The 24,561-nt window shown below is 38.3% G+C and overlaps 1 protein-coding gene and 2 non-coding genes across 3 annotated transcripts in view; 1 reads left to right on the forward strand and 2 right to left on the reverse strand.

The window, feature by feature from the left end:
* Window positions 1–253: 253 nt before the first annotated feature.
* The window catches only part of LOC145988076 (uncharacterized), a 63,935-nt gene continuing 39,627 nt past the window's right edge, over window positions 254–24,561 (reverse strand). Inside the window, exons 2-6 of the mRNA XM_083122913.1 lie at window positions 13,834–13,910; window positions 13,438–13,589; window positions 9,657–9,833; window positions 4,563–4,803; window positions 254–2,035 (exon numbers count right to left, since the gene is read on the reverse strand). Of these exons, the coding sequence (XP_082979039.1) occupies window positions 254–2,035; window positions 4,563–4,803; window positions 9,657–9,833; window positions 13,438–13,589; window positions 13,834–13,910 (2,429 nt within the window). The remainder of the gene's footprint in view (window positions 2,036–4,562; window positions 4,804–9,656; window positions 9,834–13,437; window positions 13,590–13,833; window positions 13,911–24,561) is intronic.
* Window positions 21,703–21,784, forward strand: TRNAS-GCU (transfer RNA serine (anticodon GCU)). Its single transcript has one exon. It is a non-coding gene; the product is annotated as a tRNA-Ser (tRNA).
* TRNAS-GCU (transfer RNA serine (anticodon GCU)) lies at window positions 22,711–22,792 on the reverse strand. The gene has a single exon. It is a non-coding gene; the product is annotated as a tRNA-Ser (tRNA).

Consider the following 24,561-nt stretch of genomic DNA (forward strand, 5'->3'; position numbering starts at 1 on the left):
CACTTTCCTTCCTTTATACATATGGCATGCTCCACAGAGACAGAGTATATATTAACCCAGTTTCTATCCTATCGTCAGCTTCAAAATGATTGAGTTTGAGGAAGAGAAACAGTCATTTCAAAACCTAGCTGCTGCTACTACTGTGATCCTAAGTGGTGTTATCATGTGAGCAGTCGGTCTACTATTTTTACAACTAATACAATGTCTGTAAGCACAGTGGAAATCATAACAGGATTATATATAAATAATATATTTAACCATTATCAGAAGAATATTTTTTACATCCTAACTGAGCATCCATGTCACTTGTTTTATTTTTGCATGCTGCAGATGCCACAGGAGAGCAATCGTATGTGGCTGAATCCACACATAACTGACCATTAAATACTTCATTCCCTGGGCAAGTCAAAACAGTTTTCATGCCATTTATGCAGAAGAAGTAATTGCGACAGTTGGATTCTACATCTTGGTAGAAGCCATTGTTTCGTTTGCTGCAGTCTGCACTGGCAACTTGTGAGGTAGTGGTCTTGCCAAAGTCTGGGCAAGAGAATGACCTGAAGTCTACGCACATTTCTCCATTAAATACTTGATCATCAGGACACGAGAACACTTTCACTTTCTTCTGACCGGTGCACAAGTAATAGCTTTTGCATCCAGTTGAAAGATCTGGGTAGTAGCCATCTTGCTGTCCTGTGCAATGTTTGACTGTTTTTGGGCATGTATATATGGAGGGGTCAACACATCGTCTACCGTCGAAAACTTTAACTCCAGCACAAGTAAGAGTTGTAATTTTGTCGCCGTTGAGACAGTAGAAGTACTTCCTGCAGTCAGATTGCTCATCAGAGTGGTAACCATTTGATCTTCCCTGACAGTCTTTCGAGGAAAAAGAGCATTCGTAAATCGATGGATCCACACACTCTTTACCATTAAAAACAAAATTCCCAGAGCACACGTATGTAATCTTGAGACTGTTAGAACAATAATAGTAGCTTCGGCAACCTGAGGATAGGTCCTGGTAATAGCCATCTGGTTTCTCAAAGCATGAATCAGGCTCCAGACTTGGGCACAGATAGTCCTCGCTACTTACACACTTCTCCCCATTAAATACATGATCGGTTGCACAAGATAGTAGAGTCTTGTATCCATTTGTACAAAAGTAAAATTGTCTACAGTGTGAAGCACGATCTTGGTAAAATCCATCTTCAAGAGCAGCACAGTCAGAAGATAACTCGGGACCTTCACACAAAAATGTTGATGGTTCCACACAAATATTTCCATCAAACACTTTGTCACCCTCACAGGTGCTTCTGTAGACCACACGTTGGCCAGAGCAAAAGACATACTCCTTGCATCCTGTTGCATAGTTTGTTCTGAACCCGTTTCTCTGATTTGTACACAGATTGCTGCGAATAACTGATGCAGTGGATGCTAAAATGATTGGGGTTGTCGGGCAGGAAAAGAGTGGGGATGGGACACACATTTTGCCATTGAAGAGCGTTCCTTCTGGGCATGTCCGTCGCATTATTGTTCTCTGCTCCAGACAATAGTAATAGTCCCTACAACCAGAGGCAAGGTCTGTATGGTATCCATTAGTTGCATCGACACACAAGTTGTTCTGCTCCTTGTCACTGCACGAATAAGAAGCAACACACTGGCGGCCATCAAAACCCAAATTTTCTGGGCATCGTAAGCTTGCCATTCGCACTCCACCTTTGCAAAGAAAGTAATTTTTGCATCCAGATTCAATATCTGCATAGTATCCATCTGGTTTTTGAAAGCATTGAAATGCCTGACTTGAAGATGGAACGATTTTGGCCACTGCGGTAGTATCTGGGCTTGGGCAGGTCACACCACTGGCAGGAAGACAGGCACGTCCATTGTATAGCTGGTTAGCAGGGCATCCAAACACATCTTGAACAGCCCCTCCATGGCATTGGAAGAACCGTCGACATTCGTGTGTTGAGTCTTGGTAGCGTCCATTTACACGTCCTGTGCAAATTGGCTCATAACATATAGTGGGTTCTGAGCTGCAGATCTGTAAGAATGGGAACAGTAGATCAGAATTATATTGTTTACTAGGTTTAGAAAATGAAGAAGTGAATACACAAAATATGTACAAGTTCTTCCTTATTGCTGAAGAATACAGTTTTTCACAAAAACCTTTGATAAAGGTAACTTTATTTTTGACCACTAAAAGGATTTTTTTTAGTCTATTGGTAAGCAAATAAATGAAGGTGTTTCATGTTTAGTTGTTAGGGGTATGCATGATTTTTCTAAATACTGCCAAGGTTTTAATATTTTGAAATTGCCCATGCAATCACATTCATATTGCACTAATTTAAACTATATACACATGTATGCAGGCACGTATATTCTAGGCTATCTCTGAAGCCCATATCAAAATACAGGTAATAACCAACTAGCAAATTTTTAACCGATGCTTCACTCTCATGTAACGACCACGGGAAAATGTGCTAGTGTATGCTTGTCTTTACTTTAACCTATCGCCAGGCTTCTTCGTCTGAGGAAGAGTCTTTCAACCCATGATGTATTTGTGCTGGAAAGTGAAGGCTTCAGTTCATCATGGTGATAGGCCCCCAGTGTTGCAAACGATGGAAATACGATATTCGCTAAATGGCTAAAAAAAATGTGTGAAAATGTAAAACGTATTTATTTGATGGCAGAGCGTATATTTTCCATGCTGAGAAAAATTCACGTAAACATTTTATGAGGAAAAATTTGCTTCATAAGTAAATTATGTGGATGACAAGCTGAATCATTCGCTGTACCCACGTAAAAGATACATCTGTGCGATTTTACTTGAATTCGATAGATAGGTTGCTAATGTATGCCCAAAGTAGCCAGAAAATTAGTTTGTCACCAGTGTTTGGAGCATAAATTCCTAGCTGGGGAAATACTTGGTCAAGTTGAGGGATTGGTCGGAGAATGTTTGTGCAAATCAACATGGAGACATTGCAATAGGCGGGGGATGCAAATGCAAATTATCCAAGCTAGGGAAATGCTACATGAAAATTACATCACCTCTCTCCCCCTCCCTACATCCCTTCTAGCACTGCTCATCTCTTTTCCAGTCCCCTGAGGTTGGCCCTCTGCTTCTCCTTGGAATTCCACTTCCAGTTTTGCTATATAGGACATTTTGATGACGTCAGTCATATTGCCATCCTGTTTCAAGCACACCCCCCCCCCCCTCCCCGCTGTCAAAATGTGAAAACCCTTTTGCTCGTGGTGGGGTTTCTGCAGGAGTCATCCCTTCGATAACGAAAATACATTTGGGAACATAAACAATCTTTGTTGTCATAGCAACTAGCCACCCCACGTGCTTTCAATGACGCTGGTCAGTGGTTTTCGCAAAGTTAAAAAAGAGGATAGATATATGGTCAAACTTGCTGTGTCTGAGTTCCTTGTGTTGCGTAGCATGTTGACTATGGACGGGAAAGCATTTTTTAAATTTTTCAGTGACCGAGGCCATGTTGTTGTGCTGTGTTGTTGACATGTGTTGTGTGATTCTGTGCTTTTGTTCTGCGTGCGTGTGATAAAGTAAGGGGGGGGGGGGCGAAAGGATATACTCCACGAACTTGTGTCAAAGATGCCATTCTCATGGCTTCCTTACAAGGAGCACCGGCTGATAATTTGGCAGTGATTGTGAAAAATGTTCGAACTTCTAATGAACATAAAAACGTCTTCCCAAGAAACATTCTATGAAAAAGTGACCCAGAAATTCACGCAAAAGGAGAGAAGAATAGAGTTTACCTTCAAGTAAGGTAAGAAGTTAATTATTTCATACTCGCATGTAGGTCCTACATATTGAATGTTATAGACCACTCCTTTTTATAAATAGCTTAAAATGGTATGTCCATTGCTTACTATTGTTGTTTTTAATGGCAAGATTTCAATGTAAACAACAACAACAAAAAATCCAAAAGGCCTCCCGATGGTGCAGTGGTAGCATCATTGCCTTGTATTCAGGGGGGTCCCGGGTTCGATACCCGGTGGAGGCACCAGTGGTTCGGATCCCACTTTAAACTGTAGGTCCAGTCCCGATTAGCCTTACTGTGCATAAAGTGGACTTAAAAACACCAACTCAAACTCAAAAAATCCAAAACGTGAACCTTTTCTGCCAGACAGATTTTCATTTTAAATTCAAACACTACTATATTTGGAGATAGCCCTGGTCTTCGCATACGCCACTGCATGTATGTATTTCTTCTTTGTTGTAACTCAACATTTCAACACAATTTCATGTGTCGCAATGTCAGTTAAAACAAATAACCATTAACAAAAAAATAAACAAGTAACAAAAGCTATATTTTCAAGTTTCCAATTAACAATTGACAAATCTGACAAAAACGTCATTTAATACTGAATTTTATTTAAAATTTGCATGCGCTTATGTGCACATGGACACACACACGCACACACAGGTGTGTGTATTCACATCCCCCCATGCACACACACACATCTCAAGAACCACTTTTGCTTCTTTGTTGATATTGTCAATGTCATATGCCATCCTAAGTTGCTTTACATCCAATGAAATTTACCTTAGATTGCCTGTTGAACACCTCCCCAGGTGGACAAATGAAGTGTGTTCTTACACCATGCTGACATCTGTAGTAAGCTCGACATCCTGTGCCAGGAGTTATGAAGTATCCATTGTCTGAGACCGAGCAATGAGGCTCGGAGCAAGTAACTTCTGAAGCAGGTTGGCACTCTTGATATCCAACATTAAACAGCAAACCTGGTTTGCAATTATGGGTTTCTGTAAGTCTTCCATCTGAACATCTGAAAAATAAGAGAGGAGTTGTGGAAAACACTGTCAAATTTTAAGCAATTCATATTTATAAATAGTTTCCCAGTTCCCAGTGCCCAAATATCCTGTAACTGAGAATAACAACATTTTAGGCTGGACAACACATATTCAGAATGAACTGTTAAATTCTGACAACGCCAGAATGAGGAGGCAAGATTTTGGTAAACCTTGGGACAGTGTAGAGGCTTTATTATAATATACTCGTGTAATTTCGATGTGGCCTTTGGCCACGTCATGTACGCTCGCATGCGTGACCTTCGGCCACGTTGTGGGCGTAATCATACAGGGTAAGTCAAAATGATGGACCCAATTACAGAAATTTATTCTGTGAAATCTAATAAACATATGTTATTGTGAGGTTAACTTTCAAAGTTTAGTTTCCACACTGTGTTTCCACTTTCTACCACATGGAGTCAGCAGCGAGCAGGAAAATCGCATTGACTGGAGAACAGAGATCTTTCTGTGTGCTTGATTATCATGTGAACAAGTCTGTGATTAGTGTGCAACGGCATTTCCGTACCAAATATCCGAGATAACCACCTACGGGGAAGGCCATTCGTAAGTGGTATGAACATTTCAGAGATTCGGGCTGCATCTGTAAACGAAAATCGACTGGCCGTCGTCGACTGGGGAAGAGACAGTGGAACGAGTGTGCACATGTTTTATGCGGAGTCCACAGAAGTCCACCTACCGGGCAGCAAGAGAACTTCAACTTCCACAGAAAACTGTCTGGCAGGTTCTGCGGAAACGTTTACAAATGAAACCCTACCGCTTGCAACTAGTTCAAGCCTTAAAAGACACTGATTACGCTTTGCACGCATCCTTCTTTGCTGATTTCCTCGCATTAATGGAAACAGATGGGTTCTCTGAGAGGTTACTTTACAGTGATGAAGCAACTTTTCACCTTTCAGCGAAAGTGAATAGACACAACGTAAGGATTTGGGGAACTGCTAACCCTCATGAATTTGTGGAACACGAACGTGATTCTCCCAAAGTGAATGCCTTTTGTACCATTTCCCATAAAAAGATTTATGGACCCTTTTTTTCCATGAACGTACTGTGACAGGACTTGTTTTCCTTGATATGCTGCAACTATGGCTCCTTCCACAGCTTGCAGAGGATAGCGTAGATTTCATTCTCCAATTGGATGGTGCCCCTGCACATTACCATGGCAGCATTCAGGACCATCTCAATGGGGCATTGGAACAACGTTGGATAGGCCATGCATCTCCGGAGGATCGACCTCTCCTTCATTGGCGACCTCGTTCCCCCGACCTTACCCCATGTGATTTCTTCATGTGAGGTTTTGTCAAGGATCATGTTTACGTACCACCACTTCCAACAACATTGGATGACCTGCGTGCCAGCATCACAGCAGCCATTGCTGATATTGACTGCCACATGCTACACAACGTTTGGCAGAAGATAGACTATTGGCTTGTTGTGTGCCGTGTTACGCAAGGTGCTCACATAGAACACTTGTGATTTGTTTGAAAAAAACTTTGACAGTGTACCTTTCTTAGCACATGTCTCACAATAACATTTGTTTATTGTATTTCACAGAATATATGTCTCAAATCGGGTCCATCATTTTGACTTACCCTATTATAGATGGGGTAAAATGTCTGCATGTTTATGGGATGAAAGGGAACAAGTGTACCAGTTCTCTAATTTCAAAAGTTTAGAAAGTAACTTTATGTGTGTATGGGCTCTAATAAGGTACAAATATTCAAAGTAAAAAAAAAAAAGGTAAAGTGCTCCCCTGTGCTTAACACCATGCCATGAAGGCATATAGGAGGTGTGGGGGTAATGCCCCACACTTTCTTGATCCGGTCGTAATAAACTGAGTAAGTAATAACCGTTTCAAGATTATTAGTTGGATGTCTTGCATAAACGAATTCAATAGCGACACTAAATTGGAAATGCAATATTTACGTCTTTTGTCATTTTCACATTTTTTAAACATAATTGGAAAATTATTGTTTTACGTCATTCCCCTCAAATTCCTACCTTGCCTCTGTAATAAATTCTGACTCTTGTATTTTGAAATACGAAAAGTCTAGCATAATTCACTTACAGTAGTTTTCGAGGTGATAATAAACTTAAACGAATTTCTACAACTCTGTAAAACGATTAAGTGGATATTCTTCCAGTGGCAAATGATCTTGTTGTCCTTGTTTGTTCCTGAGAAGGGAGTTTGGAACAGTTCGGGCTGTCACATTCTTCTACTTCTACAAATCTAGTACGTCAAGGAAAAAACTCAGCCATCTCTAAGCCATTATTGCGTTGAGGAGGTTTGAATTACAAGAATAGTCAACTCTATATATATATAAAAAAATTCAATTTAATCTACGAATAAAGAGATGAAAAGTTTCGACAAAGCATTATTCTTTTTCTCTGATCACTCATAAATTCCTTTTATTAAATTTTTCTTCGTTGCGCATCAACAATTTTGCTTTTAATGTTTTCTTTCATATTTGCTTTAAAATTATTTTCACATAATTTTAACGTGCCTCAAGTATGTCACTTCTGACAATTTATAATATATGTATTGTATATTTTTTTGTTATTTCAATAAGGGTTGAACTTTACTTGGTCTACTGTACTATATTAAGACACCCAGAGGTGAAGGGGGGGGGGGCAACTGCCTGATTTAGCACCGCACACCACTGATAGGTTTGATCCTCACCATCGGCAAAAATAAACTTGCTCAACTGAAGAGAGAAGAGGTGCTAGACACTGGACAATGGATAATGTCCAATTAACATTGCTGCTTGGTGACAAATTTACAATTCATGATGGGTTAAAACAAGGAGATGAATTATCTCCATTGCTCTTTAATTTTGCCTTAGAATATGCTGTTAAGAAGGTAAAATAAACTAATGAAGGATTAAAATTAAATGGTGTGACTCAGTTGTTAGCATATGCAGATGATGTAGACTTACCAGGGGATGAAGTAAATACAGTTAAGAATAATGCTAAAGTATTTCTCAAAGCAGCTAAAGAGATAGGTTTGGAAGTTTGCAAAGAGAAAACTAAATATATGCTTACAGGCCGAAACGAAGTGTTAGGTAATAATCAAAATATAATTATTGATAACAACTTGTTTGAACCAGCTTCCAACTTCAAGTACTTAGGAGTAATACTAACAAATGAAATTGTTATTAAAGAGGAAATAAAAAGCAGGCTTAATTCAGGAAATGCATGTTACGTTTCTCTTCACAAGCTTTTATCTTCTCGTATAATATCTAAGAAACTAAAAGTTAAAATATACAAAACAAATTTTGCCTGTAGTATTATATGGATGCGGAACTAGGTCCCTTACATTGAAAGAGGAACATAAATTAGAGTGTTTGAAAATTAAATCCTTAGAAAAATATTTGGATCTAAAAGGAATGAGGAGACAGGTGAGTGGAGAAGATTACATAATTTGTATTCATGTTCAGATATTATTAGAATGATTAAATCAAGAAGACTTAGGTGGGCAGGCCATGTGGCACGAATGGGAGAGGAAAGAGGAGTTTACAGGATTCTTGTTGGGAAACCTGATGGTAAGAGACCTTTAGGAAGGCCAAGACAAATTTGGAGGGATAACGTTGAGATGGACCTAAAGGAAATTTGTAGGGATGGAAAAAAGTGGAGAGATCTTGCTCGAGATAGGGACAGATGGAAGGCCTGTGTTTCTGCAGCCATAAACCTTGGGGTGTAAGAAGTTAGTTAGCATGGTAATATAGAACCATCGTCACTAACATTCATAGAACTCTCTCTTCCTCTCTGCAAAGATGCTAATTTCAAATTCTTGTTTGGATCAGGATATGGGTGTTTCTTTGTGAGATTCCCTGCATGAATTTAATTTAATTCATTCTCATCATCTCCATCAGCCTGAAGAGCCAGAAAAGTGATGTAAAATATTACAAATGATGATGATTCTCTCTCTAACTTCAGCTGGAGAGCATTCATATAACCATAGAAAAAGAAACCAGCACATTACTTGTATAAGCATAAGCATGGACATACCCAAACGTTTTTCCAGGGAGGGCAATACTTTATTTTGAATTATGTGAAAAGGGAAGAATATTTATTTTACTTTCCACATAAAAAGACAATGAACAAGATAAAATTTTTTACCACTTGTTTTCCAGGTGTAAGTGCCACTTCTTGCCACCTGTTGGATGTGCTCATGAGCATGAGGTATTTTTTTTTTATTGCTTTCAACTAGACTAATCACTATGATGAAAATGTATGTTGTTTAGATTATAGTGATGGACCCACTCAAGGAACACCCAGGCCCAAGGGTTACCAAATCCCAACTCTCCAGATCATGTCATAATTCCCATCAAGTATTTAATTATGGCAGCATGTCTATTTACTATCCTATTATTGAAAGTAACTTTTTAAAGTTTTACTTAACCTGTTTGATCTGCCCCTGTAAATTCTTCTTTTCTTCATCTAACGGATTAAATATTAAATATGGTTCACCTAAGTAGCAAAAGTGACTTGGTATTATCACCTACATAAACGAATTACTAAGGAAATGTATTCTGATCACCCCATCTCCCTCTCCTACATCATCACATGTATAGTAGCATAGTGCCAAGGTGTAAAATTTTTACATGTATTTTAGAAAAATGTATACATGTTCAATTTCTTATTATTTTAAGGAACCCCCCAAATTTTGATGGAATGGTCCATGCCATTATACTCCCTGTGGACACCACTGCACAGACCAGAATTCGAATTTGGAATCGTTTGTGGTGAAATCAGGAGTCAACCATTCACTGTGCTTGATCACCCAGGCAGCTCAATATGCTGTGCATATATTTACCTGTAATAGGATTGACAATTACAGCTGTAGTTGGCATACAATCCATCATTTTCCAGCCTGCACACTTCCTGCTTCATGTCACATGCGACAGAATTTTCTTCTTCACATTTCACACTGCTTGGGTTGAACAAGTATCCATCCACACATTTGTATGTCTCTTTCCTCCCCCTGGAGCATCTATAATGGCAGATTTGATATAATGATACAGTCACAACATAATGTGGTACAATAATACTGTATTATTATTTTAAGAAGAGCTGCTGTAGTTCTTCTTGATAGTGTTTGATGCTTGTTAGTATTACTAACACTTTTAATTAAGTACAAAAGCAGGGACGGCGCCAGGGGTGGGCACGGGTGGGCAAGCGCCCACCCAAAAAATCCTGTGCCCACCCGATTGCCCACCCAATCAAATTCAATAAGTACATATACTTGGAGATATATGAATAATTCGATAAATAAGTGTATTCTGGTGTTCATAACATGTATATTTTACTTGTGAATATTATCTATGCTAGAAATATTCACATATTATCAACCCATAAAAAGCCAATTTTGTCATTAGAAAAGTGAAAGTAAATACTAGAGCTATTGAAACAAAAATTGTGATAAAATGAATACTTCCATGATTAAAACCAGCTAGTAGGCTCAGGAGGCTCAAAATTATGCAGGGTATGATCAAGATTAGATCAGAATTTAGGGTGAACTTGAGGACTGTAGCTCCGAGCCTCCACATACGTATATAAATCCCGCCCTGGGTATGGTTAAAATAATCTCCAAATAAACAAATAAAATCATCATCTTAGCCTTACTTCCTCCGGCAACACAATACATTATTTTGACTTTTTAATTATTATTATTAGAATAATTTAATCAAGAAGACTTAGATGGGCAGGCCGTGTGACACAAATGGCAGAGGAAAAAAATAGTTTACAGGATTCTTGTTGTGAAACCTGATGGTAAGAGACCAGTAGGAAGGCCAAGACGAGGATGCAGGGGTAACGTTGAGATGGACCTAAAAGAAATCGGCAAGGATCGAAAAAATTGGATTGATCTTGCCCCGAATAGGGACAGATGGAAGGCTTCTGTTGCTGAAGCCATAAACCTTCGGGTTTAAGTATGCTAGAGAGTATAATATAGTTTGTATTTAGCTCGGCATTAAAATTCCAGAAGTGTCCCTTTTTTTATTTCATTACAATTTTTATATACTTGTTATCTTCAAATATCAATATGGTATGCGAAATATCAACTTTATATTCATTCTACTAATAAGAAGGAATCACAATAATCACTACAATACTGCAGTGAATAAATTTTAATAAACCAGTTATGTATGGAAAAAGCTACATAATTATTCAATTGCTAATGAGTGGCTTATCCTATTTAGAAATCCTCTTTCCACACATAAATTTTGCCACATGAATCAGCCGAAAATGCCAACAGAATCTGTAGATGTAGATGAAGTAGAGAAGAAAAGTTATGTCACGAAGTATCCAGAAGGCGATTTTATTAGTTTGTTTTTAAATCCACTTTTATACTCAGATAGGCTAATCAGGACTAAACCTACAGTTTAACGTGTAGTCCGAACCAGTGTGCATTGTGCTTCCACCAGAGGAGGAGGGAGTCGAACACAGGACCTCTTCATTATAATGCGTCAGCGTTATGCCTTTGTGGAAAAATATACAGAAAGAACTTGCACCAAACGTGGCATTTTATCACTACAGAAGATGCGTCCATTTTAGGACGGCGTATGCCTGAGACAAATATTTGAGACTTTCGGAAAACAACATCATTGTTCACGGAATTAGCTGCCTTGATCTACTAATGAAACGCTGTGCAATTGAAACTACCATCTCAACTTTCTAAGAGGTATGAACTAATGCAACTCCATTTTTGGAAGAGTAAGTTGTGGTTGATTTGTTATATTTAACCTTTAAACCTTTCGAAAGTAACCCTCTCTCGCCGCGGCCTTTGCGCGCGATTTTTAAATTTTTACACTTATTTCAGAAAAACGTTATATCTCTGAGACTATTTGAGCAATCTACTTCGGATAACTTTTGTTTGAAAACAAAAACACCGGAGCACGCGACCGTGTACAATTCAGAAAGCCCAAGTGTAAAAACGGGATTGGGAGGGGCCAAGTCCGCAAATTTCAATGAAAAAATCTGACGTTCGCCCCCTCTTCTTCCGTTATTTTGGAAAAGGGCGCAAACTTTTGCATTGTTTTCAAAGAATAGATTTTTTGCAACAAAGGGAACTTAACTTCTTTCAAGTCTCTTGTCCTCATACAGGCTGAAATATGACGGAATATGTCATATTAGAGAATAAATTAGTATATCTCGGAGACTATTTGAGCAATCTACTTCGGATAACTTTTGTTTGAAAGCAAAAACACCGGAGCACGCGACCGTGTACAAATCAGAAAGCCGAAGTGAGAAAAACGGGGTTAGCCTTTCGTTAGCCTAGGAATACTTCATGGACAATGAACAAAGAATTTGATTTCCGTGTGTGTTTTAAATCATTCCTAATAAGACGTTCATTTTAATCCAAACATTCAGTGGCGGCGATTAGGAGGACCGGGAAGTGGGGGATGCAGTTCCATCGCCAAATTTTGCCACTTTTTGCCCCCGCACTATGGCCTCTTTATGCTAAGCCTTTTCAACCAAGAAAAAGTATATTGTCTTTGCCCCTCAAATGGTGGCACCCAATCGTCGCTACTACAAACATTGAGATAGATTTCTCAGTTGTACAAACCTTGTAAGCTAAGAAAAGTGACCCCTAAGGAGTACAAAAACTCTTTCAGTTAAAAACTCATACGATGAAAATACTATGCTCAGGGACATGCATTTAAATTACGAGAAACTTCACGATTATCTACCGTCGCACTTTCTATCATTGTGAAGTATGTGCCTTGTATTTGCAACACAAGCTTAAACCTAATTCACATTTATTTTATGGAACAAGATGCGAGATTAGATTAGAAAAGAAAACAAGAGAAGGGAATGGAAAAGAAGTAAGAATAAAATCGGGAGTGTAAGAGAGAGGAGATACATACGTCTTACATACACCATATAAACTATATATGGTCTTACATTTATACTGCCCACCCTAATCTATCAATAAGGAGATTCTGCCCACCCGGTCGAAAATTTCTGGCGCCGCCCCTGTACAAAAGAAATAAGAATATAAAGTATGCAATGAGGATTTTCATTGGATGATGCTTGTCATTGAGTCCCATCGCCATAGTTTTCTGGCTTTTGAGACCTGAGTCTCCTACTGTTGCTTTCAAGTACCTCCCAGTTCTTCTCTACACTGAAGTTTTAGAACTCCACAGGTGATCAAATCTGAGAATGCCCACACCAAACCAAAGTTAAGAGTGCTAACCATTTGATTAAGCAGGTGCTATGCTGAAATATTATAAATTTAATAATTCTACATGCATATTGTTTTGGGTATGTTCCTATCTCGTCAGTGTTGTGCTGAAAAAAATGTAATAGTCTGTGCTACATTTTTCCATCTTCTAATGTTTCTGACTATCTTTTTTAAGGAACACTGGGCCATAGGAGGATTATAGCCCTCACAGCCCCTTTTCTAAGACTTTAAATAAGAATGTAAATTTAAACTTAGGCCGTGTGATTAGCATTGGTGAACTTACCTGCTTAGAAGTGTTTAATGCAAAATTATAAAATATATATATATATATTGAAAGGTGTTTATATTTATATGAGCAATTAATATATATATTCGTGTAAAAATTTAATCACCCAGTGAATGAGCTACTGACCTGTAGTAAATGCGGCAAGAATTGGGATCTCGGTAGATGCCATCTTCTTTATCTTGACAGGATAATTTAAAGGATAAAGGTAAGGCAACAGCTATTTCATCAGCTCGAAACTCCTCTACATTCTCTGAACTGTTTCCTTCTGCTGTTGAAACCTGGAAGGACAATTGTTCTTAACAATGTCTTACCATGTATTGCTTCATGTTTATGTTTCTGAATCATATATGTAAAAAACAAGTAATTTTATCCAATGGTAAAGATGAATGACAAGTGTAGTTGAATACTTTTCAGTTTTAAAAACTGATTCAGTTTAGATCCTTTATTTTGGCAATGACCAAATGCAGAAAAGCTTTAATGAGTGTCTTATTGTGTATAGTGTGCTGTTTAAAAACAACTTACCCATGATATATCTTCATACTTGCAGCAGCCGCCTCTGTCTGTGGGTGCACAGTTGATTTTAGGTATATGAAGTAAAGCTGAAATAAAATTAACATAATTAGTTCCAAAGATAAAGATACTTTTTTATATGTAAAAGAAGAAACATGCAGTAAGAATGACTTTACAAATGCAATGCTCGAAGTGGGGATAACAAAATGTTCACAAAGCATCCCTTCATCCCTGCAGCTGCCTGCAGTTAGGATAGTTATCTCTCCCATCTACTGCATTGTATTGATGTTCATTCATACAATCAACCCCCCCCCCACCTATCCAGGCCCATAGCTAGAACTGACCTCCAGGGGGTGCCTCATGGGTTATCAGGGGGGGAGCTTTGTGAACCAAGTCCACTTTTCAAAAGTTCAATAGGATTAAATCAAGGTAAATTATGTGTGTCGGGGGTCATTAAGTTAAATTAAAATATAAAATTTAGAAATATACAAATACTACAGTTTTTTTATATATATATCTTCTAAAACATCTGTTGAAGTGCTAATGACTGCCACTGACACCATTCCTTAATACACACTCCATACTATTTTTGATGATACAGATATTTATATCATACATGTTAAAATGTACAATATTCACGTCCATCATAGTGCCTACCGTACATTCCAACCCCGGCCAAAGCAATAAAACTTGGGATCTGTTGACATTTGACGTAGATGCGCGGAAGGAATGTGGATAATGACATCAAAGTCACAGATTTCTGTCAAACGAGAGGCTGCAACAGGGGCAGGGCAGGGAAGGTACAGATAAATAAGGTTCCCTATGAAAGAACTTTCTAAAGTCTGGAGAATCTTCTAAACACTTTCCGCTGCTAGACTTCTGCTCATAAACAAGATGAACGGACGAAGTTGTGAACAAATTAATATATTCTGTCTACATTTTCACTCTTCACCTCAAATTAGAATACAAAATAGTTTTACCTAATGTCAAGGGGCTGGCGACCCTGTCAGGGGGGAAGGTCGCCAGCCCCCCCTGGCCCCTGCCTGGCTACAGGCCTGCACCTATCCCCCAGCTAGGAATTTCCATTTCGAGCACTGTAAAAAATTGTTACCAACAAAGCAAGAGCAAATTGATCATTTTAACTAAGGCAGGCAAGTATTCGCAATATCTTCAAATGTCGACTGTGAAATGTTGCTAAGATTCATGTGCCATGTGTCACTAATTGAAACAGGATCAGGGGCTTGGCAAACTAATTGGGGGGGGGGCTCTGATCACTAAAATACATTAATTAATGACTTATGTCACAAGGAACGTCAACCATATTAGCAAAATATTCCCGACTTTTAATATCTGCTACCACGGAGCGCAAAACATATCTCCCTAATGATCTCGTTCTGAATGTCATGTGAGAGCAGGTCTGTATCAAGGTTTGTGGAGGCCCCTGGGCAAAATGTTTTGTGGAGGTCCCCTATTTTTTTATTTTTTATTTTACTAGGAGCTTTATTAGTTCAATATGTTAACCACAAATTTTCATCAGTTCAAATGGTAGACCTGATTTTAGAATCAGTAGTCATTCACAATCGAACATATCGCAGATAGGTTTGCAGGGAGAATAGCGCAGTAAAATAAAGTTACAGGACGAAAATTGTAGCGCTATAGCAGCAGTAAAATTCTGCGTCTAAATGTCTACAGTATATTATGAAGAGTGAACACCGTAACTACAATATATATAGTAAATACTAAATGGATTCAGACGGAAACAGAGAACTGAGCAGTAGACTGTACTTACGTACATAATTTATTATAAATGATATTATTTACAATTAAGAGTAAATATGTTACTACATATGCACGTTCCATCTACTGGACAATTATCGACAGGTTCATTGTAGAAGTTGTAGTAACTGCCCTTTCTTCAAGAAAATTCCCAAAGGCTTAACACTTATAGTAGACACATTTTTCTTGCCTTTTTCGATGAAAATTCATCTACTATATCATCGAAGTCCAGTTCACGAAGAAGTTCATGTTCAATGCTTAATAAACAAAGATTGGATAAGCGTTCCTGTCCCATGGCAGCACGAAGCCTGTTTTTCACTAATTTCATTTTTGAGAAATATCTTTCTTTGCTGCAGTTTCTTTCCATTAAGACCAAATACATTCTAAAGAGAATTTCGACATTGGGAAATGTACTGCGGAACGGGTCCTTGCATACGTACAATGTTATACATAGACAGTTGGGATGTCTTCCTGATGTTTGACATTGCTACTGCTTACTAGGTGTGCAAAGACATTGCTACTGCTTACTAGGTGTGCAACTGTATCAGCTCATTCTCTAGTGAGGGTTCCAGATCCTCCTCGTAGATGTTCACAAGCTCGCGAGCTGCAGTTCATTTAGAATACTGAACCTCTTTGCGACAGTTTCATAGGGAAAAATCCTATTCCCTTCTGCTTGTCTTAACTCATCCACCAATGTTTGATAACGGTGAGGTGATCCTGTGAAGAACACATAAATCTGTTGTACAAAATCGAAGAAATGAACAGCTACAGGACATGCATTAAGCCGCTGCTTTCCCTACCAGATTCAAAGAGTGGGCGCAACATGGTACTAGCTCTGCTAGTTTATTTTTTTCCTTGACGAGAGCTTGCATGCCTTTATATACTTTCCACACATATTCGCAGCATTATCGTACGTTTGGCCAGGACAGACACGTATATCAATCTTATGATGATCTAGAAATTCTAATAACGCATTAGCAATAGTAGACAAAGTGTGACCACAATTTGGTAAAAAGGTCAGAAACCTTTCTTTTGGAGATAACCCTTTCATATAGCGCACAACTATAGTCAGCTGATCGATCTGTGATTTTTTTTTACTTTTCAAATACAACTTCTTATGTAATTTTTCAGAAGCATAGCCAGCTGATTAAAATATTTTTTTGGTGGAAGCCCTTCACCGCTTCCTTTTGGTGGGGGCCCCTGTGTGAGAGCCATTTGTAGCCCGAACGTCCCATCCACTCCCCTAGTTCATGCACATCGTCTTTTGAAACTCTTTTTAGTAAAAATGTTAACAAAACTCATAATTATATACTTAGTTTGGCTGTCTCTGGTCATAGCCCCCCCCCCCTTAAGTTGATGGTCTAGAACATTTGAAATGTGTATTTAAAGTTAAGGTCATGTGGCACAATTCACAGTAAACTTTACAATAGAAGCAAATACATTAGATCCTCTTAATTATTTGGGGGCTCTGACCCCACATCGTTAACATTGGTGGGTTCGATCCTCCCCAAGCCCCATAGAGTCGGCGCCTATGAACAGGATTTCCATATTTTTATTGCTCCAAACGTCATTGGTGCCATTCCTGGAACTTTTTATACATGCCTCGTGTATTATCGCATGTAAAGCCAACGGCAGAAGTAATAGCAGGCAGGCTAATTGTCCATCAATATGTTTATTCATTCTGTTTTCTGCAACAACAATAAAATTGATGAATCGATGTTTTAAGTTTACTTTATACACAGATAGGCTAATCGGGACTGGACCTACAGTTTAAAGTGAGATACAACCCACTGTGCAATGCGCCTCCACCAGGTATCGAACCCAGGACCCCTTGATTACAAAGCAACAACGTTACCACTATGTCATTGGGGAGGCCCTCGCAACAACAATAGACAATAAACAAATAACAAAAACGCAAGTAAGCAAAGGACAGATATTGGCGCAACCACAGGGGGTAGGGGGCATTGCCCCCCCCCCCCCAACCTTAGACGGAAATGAGTTCTACGGGGGCAAACATTGACTGCCAAGGGTACTGTAGGAGGCAATTACCGCCCCCAATTTCAAATTTTATGTAAAATAAAAATACTTTTCGTAAAATTTTCTTGCTCGCTTCGCACGCAATGCCTCCTTTTCTTAGTCTTATCAAGTTCAGAACCGTAGCTAGGGAGTGGCGGGAGTCGGCCCTGGGCGCCTAACGATGAAAATGATAAAGTTGGGAAAGAGAGAATGCCATGGCACTTCGTGGAATTATTTGCGCCATATTAAATCATATTGATTTCAGTCTGCAAAAAAAAGATGAATCTAAAAATGTTCTTGCTCGCTTCGCTCGCGATCTATTATTGTTTTCTATAATGCGTTGTAAATTATCAGAGAGAGAGAGAGAGAGAGAAGTAAAATTAATTGATTTTGTCTTAAATGCATGAATTTTTTTGAGGAAAGAGAGCGTGCACAATTGTGTAATTTTTGCTGTTGGTTTATTATGGGGTAGATGAATTGATTGTGCAATGTATTTAAATAATATATGTTGTGTATAAATGTATTAAAGAAACTTTGAATACGTACACAATTTAGTATTGGCACGTTGCATATGTAAGGTAAGTTACAGCAATAAGGCCCGGCCCACAATAAAGCCCACTGTCTGTTTCTCTGAAACTATGAAGAGCGACTACCAGATGGCAACATTGTATGAAAGTACTCAAGGAAGAATATTACCCATATTTCCCGTGTAGTATGAGTCGTCGCGGAACTTAAGCAGTCCGAATTTTTGTTGCTGTTGCAATAAGGTGAGATATAACTTTCAAACCACATATTTCGCCTTATATATGTTTACTAGCTGATTACCCGGCGTTGCTCGGGTGTTTAATAAATTCTAACTATAGCGTAAAATGTAACTAATTTTATTTACAGGTATTTAAAAGTATAAGTACAGTATACAAATTATAAAGTAATATATTTTACAAATTCACTATAATATAAATTTAAAAACATTTTTAGTTCCACCTCCAAGAGCAAGAATAAATAAATTGAACGGCATTGGGAATATCATTATTCATCTTAGCGATCCGGAAAACTATGGATTCCACACTAATGTCGGTCGTTTTACATGCCACCCCCACGCCTGGGGGTGCCAGAGGTGTCTTGGAGTTGAACGGCATTGGGAGTGTCCCTATTCATCTTATCGACCCGAAAAACCATGGCTTTCACACTAATATCGGTCGTTTTTTATTATTTTTACATGTCACCCTCTTTATCCCCACCCCTAGGGGTGCCAGGGATATCTTGGAGTTGAACGGCATTGAGAGAGTCACTATTCATTTTAGCGACCTCGAAAACTGTGGATTCCACACTAATATCGGTCTTTTTCAATTATTTTTACGTCATCCCATTCCCAACCCCACCCATAGGGGTACCAGAGGTGTCTTGGAGTTGAACGGCATTAAGAGTGTCACTATTCATCTTAGCGACTCCGAAAACTATGAATTCCATACTAAATTCAAATTCAAGTGTTGTTTTTTGAGGGAGCAACACTATTATCGGGGTAATATGCCCCATGGAAATATACCTTGCTTGTCCCTCCTTGGAAAAAAATCTGCGGACGTCCATGATTTGGGGGTGCAAATTTTTTTAATGTCTCGTTTAGAATTCTGACATGTTCACAGTACCTCTTTTGAGGTGCCCAACATAATCTTGCACTGCATGAAAACAATTTGGATAGAAAAAGTGAAGATGTTTCAAACTCCTCACAGGTTACACGGTGAAGAAACTGAAGAGCTTCCTGAAGTATTTCTCTTCTACTAGTAAATTGTAAGGTCCGTAGTTTCTATAATTAGTGAATACAATTCCACAAGCCACGCTACTTAGTATTGATGCTTTTCTGTTCATCTTGTGTCAAACAACTTGAGAATGTTAAGGTGTTTCCCTGGTTTTCTTGCACTGCGTTTTTAAAAACCAAATTCCTTTACGAAAACTCAAAGGATAAAATATACGTATAACTGATTTGACAGTCCCAATGCAGTTTCTTAACGCAGAAATTCCGAAACTATCAGGAAATTGCAGACATTTAGTCTGCAGTCCCATCTAGTGTGTGAAATTACGTAATTTTTTCCCGTCCGTATCCCGTCCTATACGTTTCGAATTTAGGAGAATAAAATTAGTCCGAAGAATTTTTTATGAACAAGCGGATAGAACAGGTAATCTCGTAATTTTATTGAACCATAAGGGGGGTGGACCCGTTGAACCCCCCCCCCTTATATACGCCCGTGCCTGTAACAATAATTGTCCATTCTTCTAAATTGACAGTTTCAAAGGCAAACATTTTGAAGTGGGCCTTATTGCGGTAACTTACCTTATTTTCTTATTTTATGTCGCTCCATGTTGCATATGTATGAATGTGAAACGTATACTATTGTGCATGAAAGTTATACATGTTAATGTAAAAAAATAATTATATTTGGAATGCATTTATCAAGCATTTTCTGTCTTTCAAAAGTGGTTTGTGGACTTGGTTTCCATTATTAATGTGAAATTGAACGTGTTGCAAAAATAATTCAAATCGTTTGTTCGAACACTTATGCTTTAGCACCGATTTCTACTCCTTTTTTTCGTAATTTACGAGGATAATAACGTCTTGTTACTACTACTACTACTACTACTAATAATAATAATAATAATAATATGATAATAAATAATAATAACAATTATTGTTATTATTATTATTATTAATAATAATAATAATAATAATAATATTGATACGTTTATCCTGGTACTTGTCCCCCTAGACAAAAAATTGTTGTTGCGCCTCTGAGGACAGGCGTCTACTTCTGAATCAGCAGGTATGAACAATTTATCTACTACTGTTTATCTTTGCTGCCGTACCAGTTTTACTTTACAGTTTTTGTGCTCCATTTAAATCAATATCTTGTAAGGGAGTTAATAAAATTTTCTTTGAATAACTTGTTACAGTGCATTTAATATTTCATTACGCAGACAAAAGAAGCAAAAAGAAAACAATATCGAAAGTTTGAGTGCACTTTATACTTTAATAGGATATTCGAGACTGTATCTGCAGTGGGATCCGAACCATTGTACTGTGCCTCCACCGGGATTAAAATCCGAGACCAGGACGAGATTTGCCACTAGGCTGGCTATCCTAGACTATAGTCTAAGGGGCCGCAAGTCCAGGTGGGAGGGAGGGGCATAGAAATGAGACGCTAAAGGGACAGAAGTGACAGAAACTATCAACATTCCTTAATATTGTGATAATAGCAAAATTAAAAATCACGTCAAGTGCTTTTACTTGCTGATTTCATGAAAGAAGGTCGTCTGTAAATAACATCTTACATCATAACCATATTTTCAGTACTGCATATCAACCGGAGAGCAAGTCTGTCCAGCAGACTCCAGAGAACTATTTAAAACTTATTCATGAAAAACATTCAACAGTGTTGACATTGATCTGATAATTTTTGTGGGTATTTTACCATCAAATGCCAGTGGAGAGCGAGCGTTCAGTGTTCTAAAAAGAATTACAACTGCCCTCAGAAATTCAGCGTCGGATAGCAGACTTTCTAGTTTGGCATCCTTCACATATTTAAAAAATGACTTCGGATCGTCCATTTATTCGTTTGCTGCCATGAAAGCCAGAAACAGTTTTAGGTGAGTGTTCTCTTGTTAAATGTAAGTGTATTGTTGTATAGGAGTTTAATGAATAAATATTTAATCAGATATGTGTCTATATTTTAAAGTTATTAATACGGAGCACGCAATTAGTGGAAGTGAATTACCAAGGTAACAAAACGGTTAATAATAATAATAATAATAATAATAATAATATAATGTCGACGCAGTCCAAAGCAAAGGATAGCCTAGGGGCCCAAATTTTATAACCCTCCCCCCCCTTCCCCGACCCGAGACCCCTTTACTACAAGCCAACAACGTTACCACTACACCATATAGAGCAGTGGTTCTCAACCTTTGTGAGACCGCGGCCCGGCAAATTGTTTTTTTTATATAAGATGAGGGCCCAGTCCCAACAAATTTACTTGTAAGTTTTAATTTTAATTTTTCTCGACGATGTCTACCCCTAACTTTTAAAAAAGAACAGCTGACGAGGTGGCCGAGCGGTTAAGGCGTTGGACTGCTAATCCAATGGGCTCTGCCCGCGTGGGTTCGAATCCCATCCTCGTCGATGAAGTTTTCATTTTCAATTGATTAGTTTCAAGCTACAGTGAAAGTGATAGGAGTACGAGACACGCATTACAAGAATACTTACAATCTTATCATAATTCACCCTATTTAGAATATATTCATAATAGGTTGATATTATCCGTGTTCGGATTGATATTCTCACTTATTGTGACACAACAGAACAGAAGTTGAATCAAATTGTTTTATTATGAAAAACAGTAATTATATTGCATGTAATATTTTCTAGTAGAGCTGCGTATATACAGTAAAACCTCAATAATCCGGACTAATGGGGGGATTGAATAAGTTGACCGGTTTAACGAAAGTCCGGATTAACTGAAATAATCTAAAAGAACAGTAGAAAGTGCATTAAAACTCCGTTTATAGCAACAAAACACGTTTATTATGGTGTATTTAAAGGACATAGGCCTAAATACACTATTCAGTATAGTACAAAGTCTGCGGGAAACAGAATTTCATCAGTGGTTGACTGCCTTTTCTTTGTGAAGTTCTCTTGTTGACTTCTAGCCACATTTAAAACCTTGCATTCTGCTTCTTTTTTTTTTTTTTTTTGGCCCTTTGCCTGTCCGGCTTATCGAGGTTCGCATTAACGAGGTTTTATTGTATTAAGAAAAGAAGCCTGGAGGAAAAAGGGATAAATTTCATAGACACCTCCCACCCATTAAAATTGGAATATGATCTTGATCAGTACTTCGGGAACGGCGATTGGGTGCCAAAACTGGGGGGCATGGATAGTTGGTTGATTGATTGATTGATATGGCTTAGCATTAAGAAGCCATAGTGCCGGAGCAAAAGTGGCAAAAAGTTGAAGGGCAATTACCCCCTCACGCCACCCTCTCCTAATCTTGATATTAGCTTACTTCACACTGACTTTGCTATCAGATGTATCGAAGTCAAAAATTACACCGACGAGGATGGGATTCGAACCCACGCGGGCAGAGCCCATTGGATTAGCAGTCCAACGCCTTAACCGCTCGGCCACCTCATCATTTACAGTCGTTGGTATTATCGAAAAACTTAAATGCATTGACAGTGGTCGTGCAGCATGTTTCTCCACTTACCAAAATAACCAGTTTCATGCGTTTCTATTTTTAAATAAATCCAAAAGTTCTTATTTGGGTAACGGTTCTGATTGTTTTATTTTTTAAAAAAAAAAAATTCTCCTAGCAGAAAGTCTAATTATCGTAGAATTTTGGCTATTATTGTCACACGAAATTTCAACCTTCCTTAAAGTAATGAGCACTGTTTGGATTTCGAAAAAGTTATTTATGTTGAAAAAAAACAGCTTAAAAATTACCTTACGCAAGCATGCACGCTTTCCATGGACAATGTATTTTCCGTTGACAAGCGACTGTAAGTATCGTGCAGAAGTAACTCGCAACCTTATTAGAATGCATGTAGGGACTTTATTTTAATGCTAAGAGAACTAAACCTGACCCGCCTTACCTAACTAACAAAGCATACATTGCACAAAATCTTAAGAAATCACTAAAACTCCGCAGTATGGGTTAACAGACGTAAATCGAAATGAAACCCTGTAAAAATTGCATTTGTAGCACAATGAAATCGGAATAAAACGAAAGAAACTTGGGGCTCTTATTTGTTTCGATAGATGCGTTGAAAATTAAATAATTATGTATACAGAGATTTTAGCGGCATCCAACTGAACCACCAAAGGCTTTGGGTCAGGGTTTTTTAGGAGAGGGAGGGGAGGGGCTAACAGGGTCACTTGACCAGGTATTGAACCTCCGTGAAAAAGGAAAATCGGGTAATCTATGTTGGTCATGGTATAATAGCTAATTTGTTGGACTCTTTGGATTGATCGATTGATGTAGTTTATTTTAGGTGGGTTTCATGTGACGTCAGAATTCGCACCGCCGCCATGTTTACGACCGAGTTGTTTGTCGTCTGCAAGGAAACACTCACCACGTAGGAGAATGGGATCCATTCTCTTTGCACGTAACGTTCGTTATACCTGCGCCAACTGTACGTTTGTTGTTATAAAAAAATAGTACTGTGTAAAATTTCGGTAACATTGCACACAATTAATGACAATGTTGTGCCATCTGGAAATGGCTGCAATTTTTCGTGTTCAAGCTCTTTGCGCAGTCGACACAAAAAGCACAAAAAGATATGGAGAAAAGGCGAAGTTTTGCGGTGTAGATCCATATGAACTGAACGATAACGAAATGAAAAGAGGCCTAAACCTTTGGCGAACTTTAGTTCACGCGTGTTTAATGACTTGTCTTCACGATTAGCCAAAACTTGCAGAAAAGCGAAGTAAAAGAAGCCAAATGAATTTGGGATACTTTGATGTATCATGAATACGTTTTAATCAAGCAGTGCTTTTTTTTCTGACAGTACGCAAAGCCTACTACCGGTACCTTTTCTCATGGATCGGCTAAAACTTAATAAGAGTTTGTGTTAAATAACGAAATATAAAATTATCAAGTTGAATTAAACTTTGAAGATTATCATTTTTATCGTCAAATTTATCGGAAGTATCAGCACCTTTCTACCAAACAAAAACAAAGAAACACTACTTGCAAGTATGATTAAACACACCAGCTTGATCCATTACTAAAAGTGACAGAGAAAGGTGATAGTATATGAACTTACCTCCTGAGAGGAAATGTTCACTTCGCACAAAAAATTTCCCACCAGGGAATATTATCGACATGAAGGGTCATTATTATTAATGTATTATTAACCTAACCTAACCGACAGGACAATGGGAGCTAAGGTAGGCAATACCAC

The sequence above is a fragment of the Lepisma saccharinum genome, chromosome 5 (assembly GCF_977018435.1).
Source record: "Lepisma saccharinum chromosome 5, izLepSacc3.1, whole genome shotgun sequence".
Taxonomy (NCBI): Eukaryota; Metazoa; Arthropoda; class Insecta; order Zygentoma; family Lepismatidae; genus Lepisma; species Lepisma saccharinum.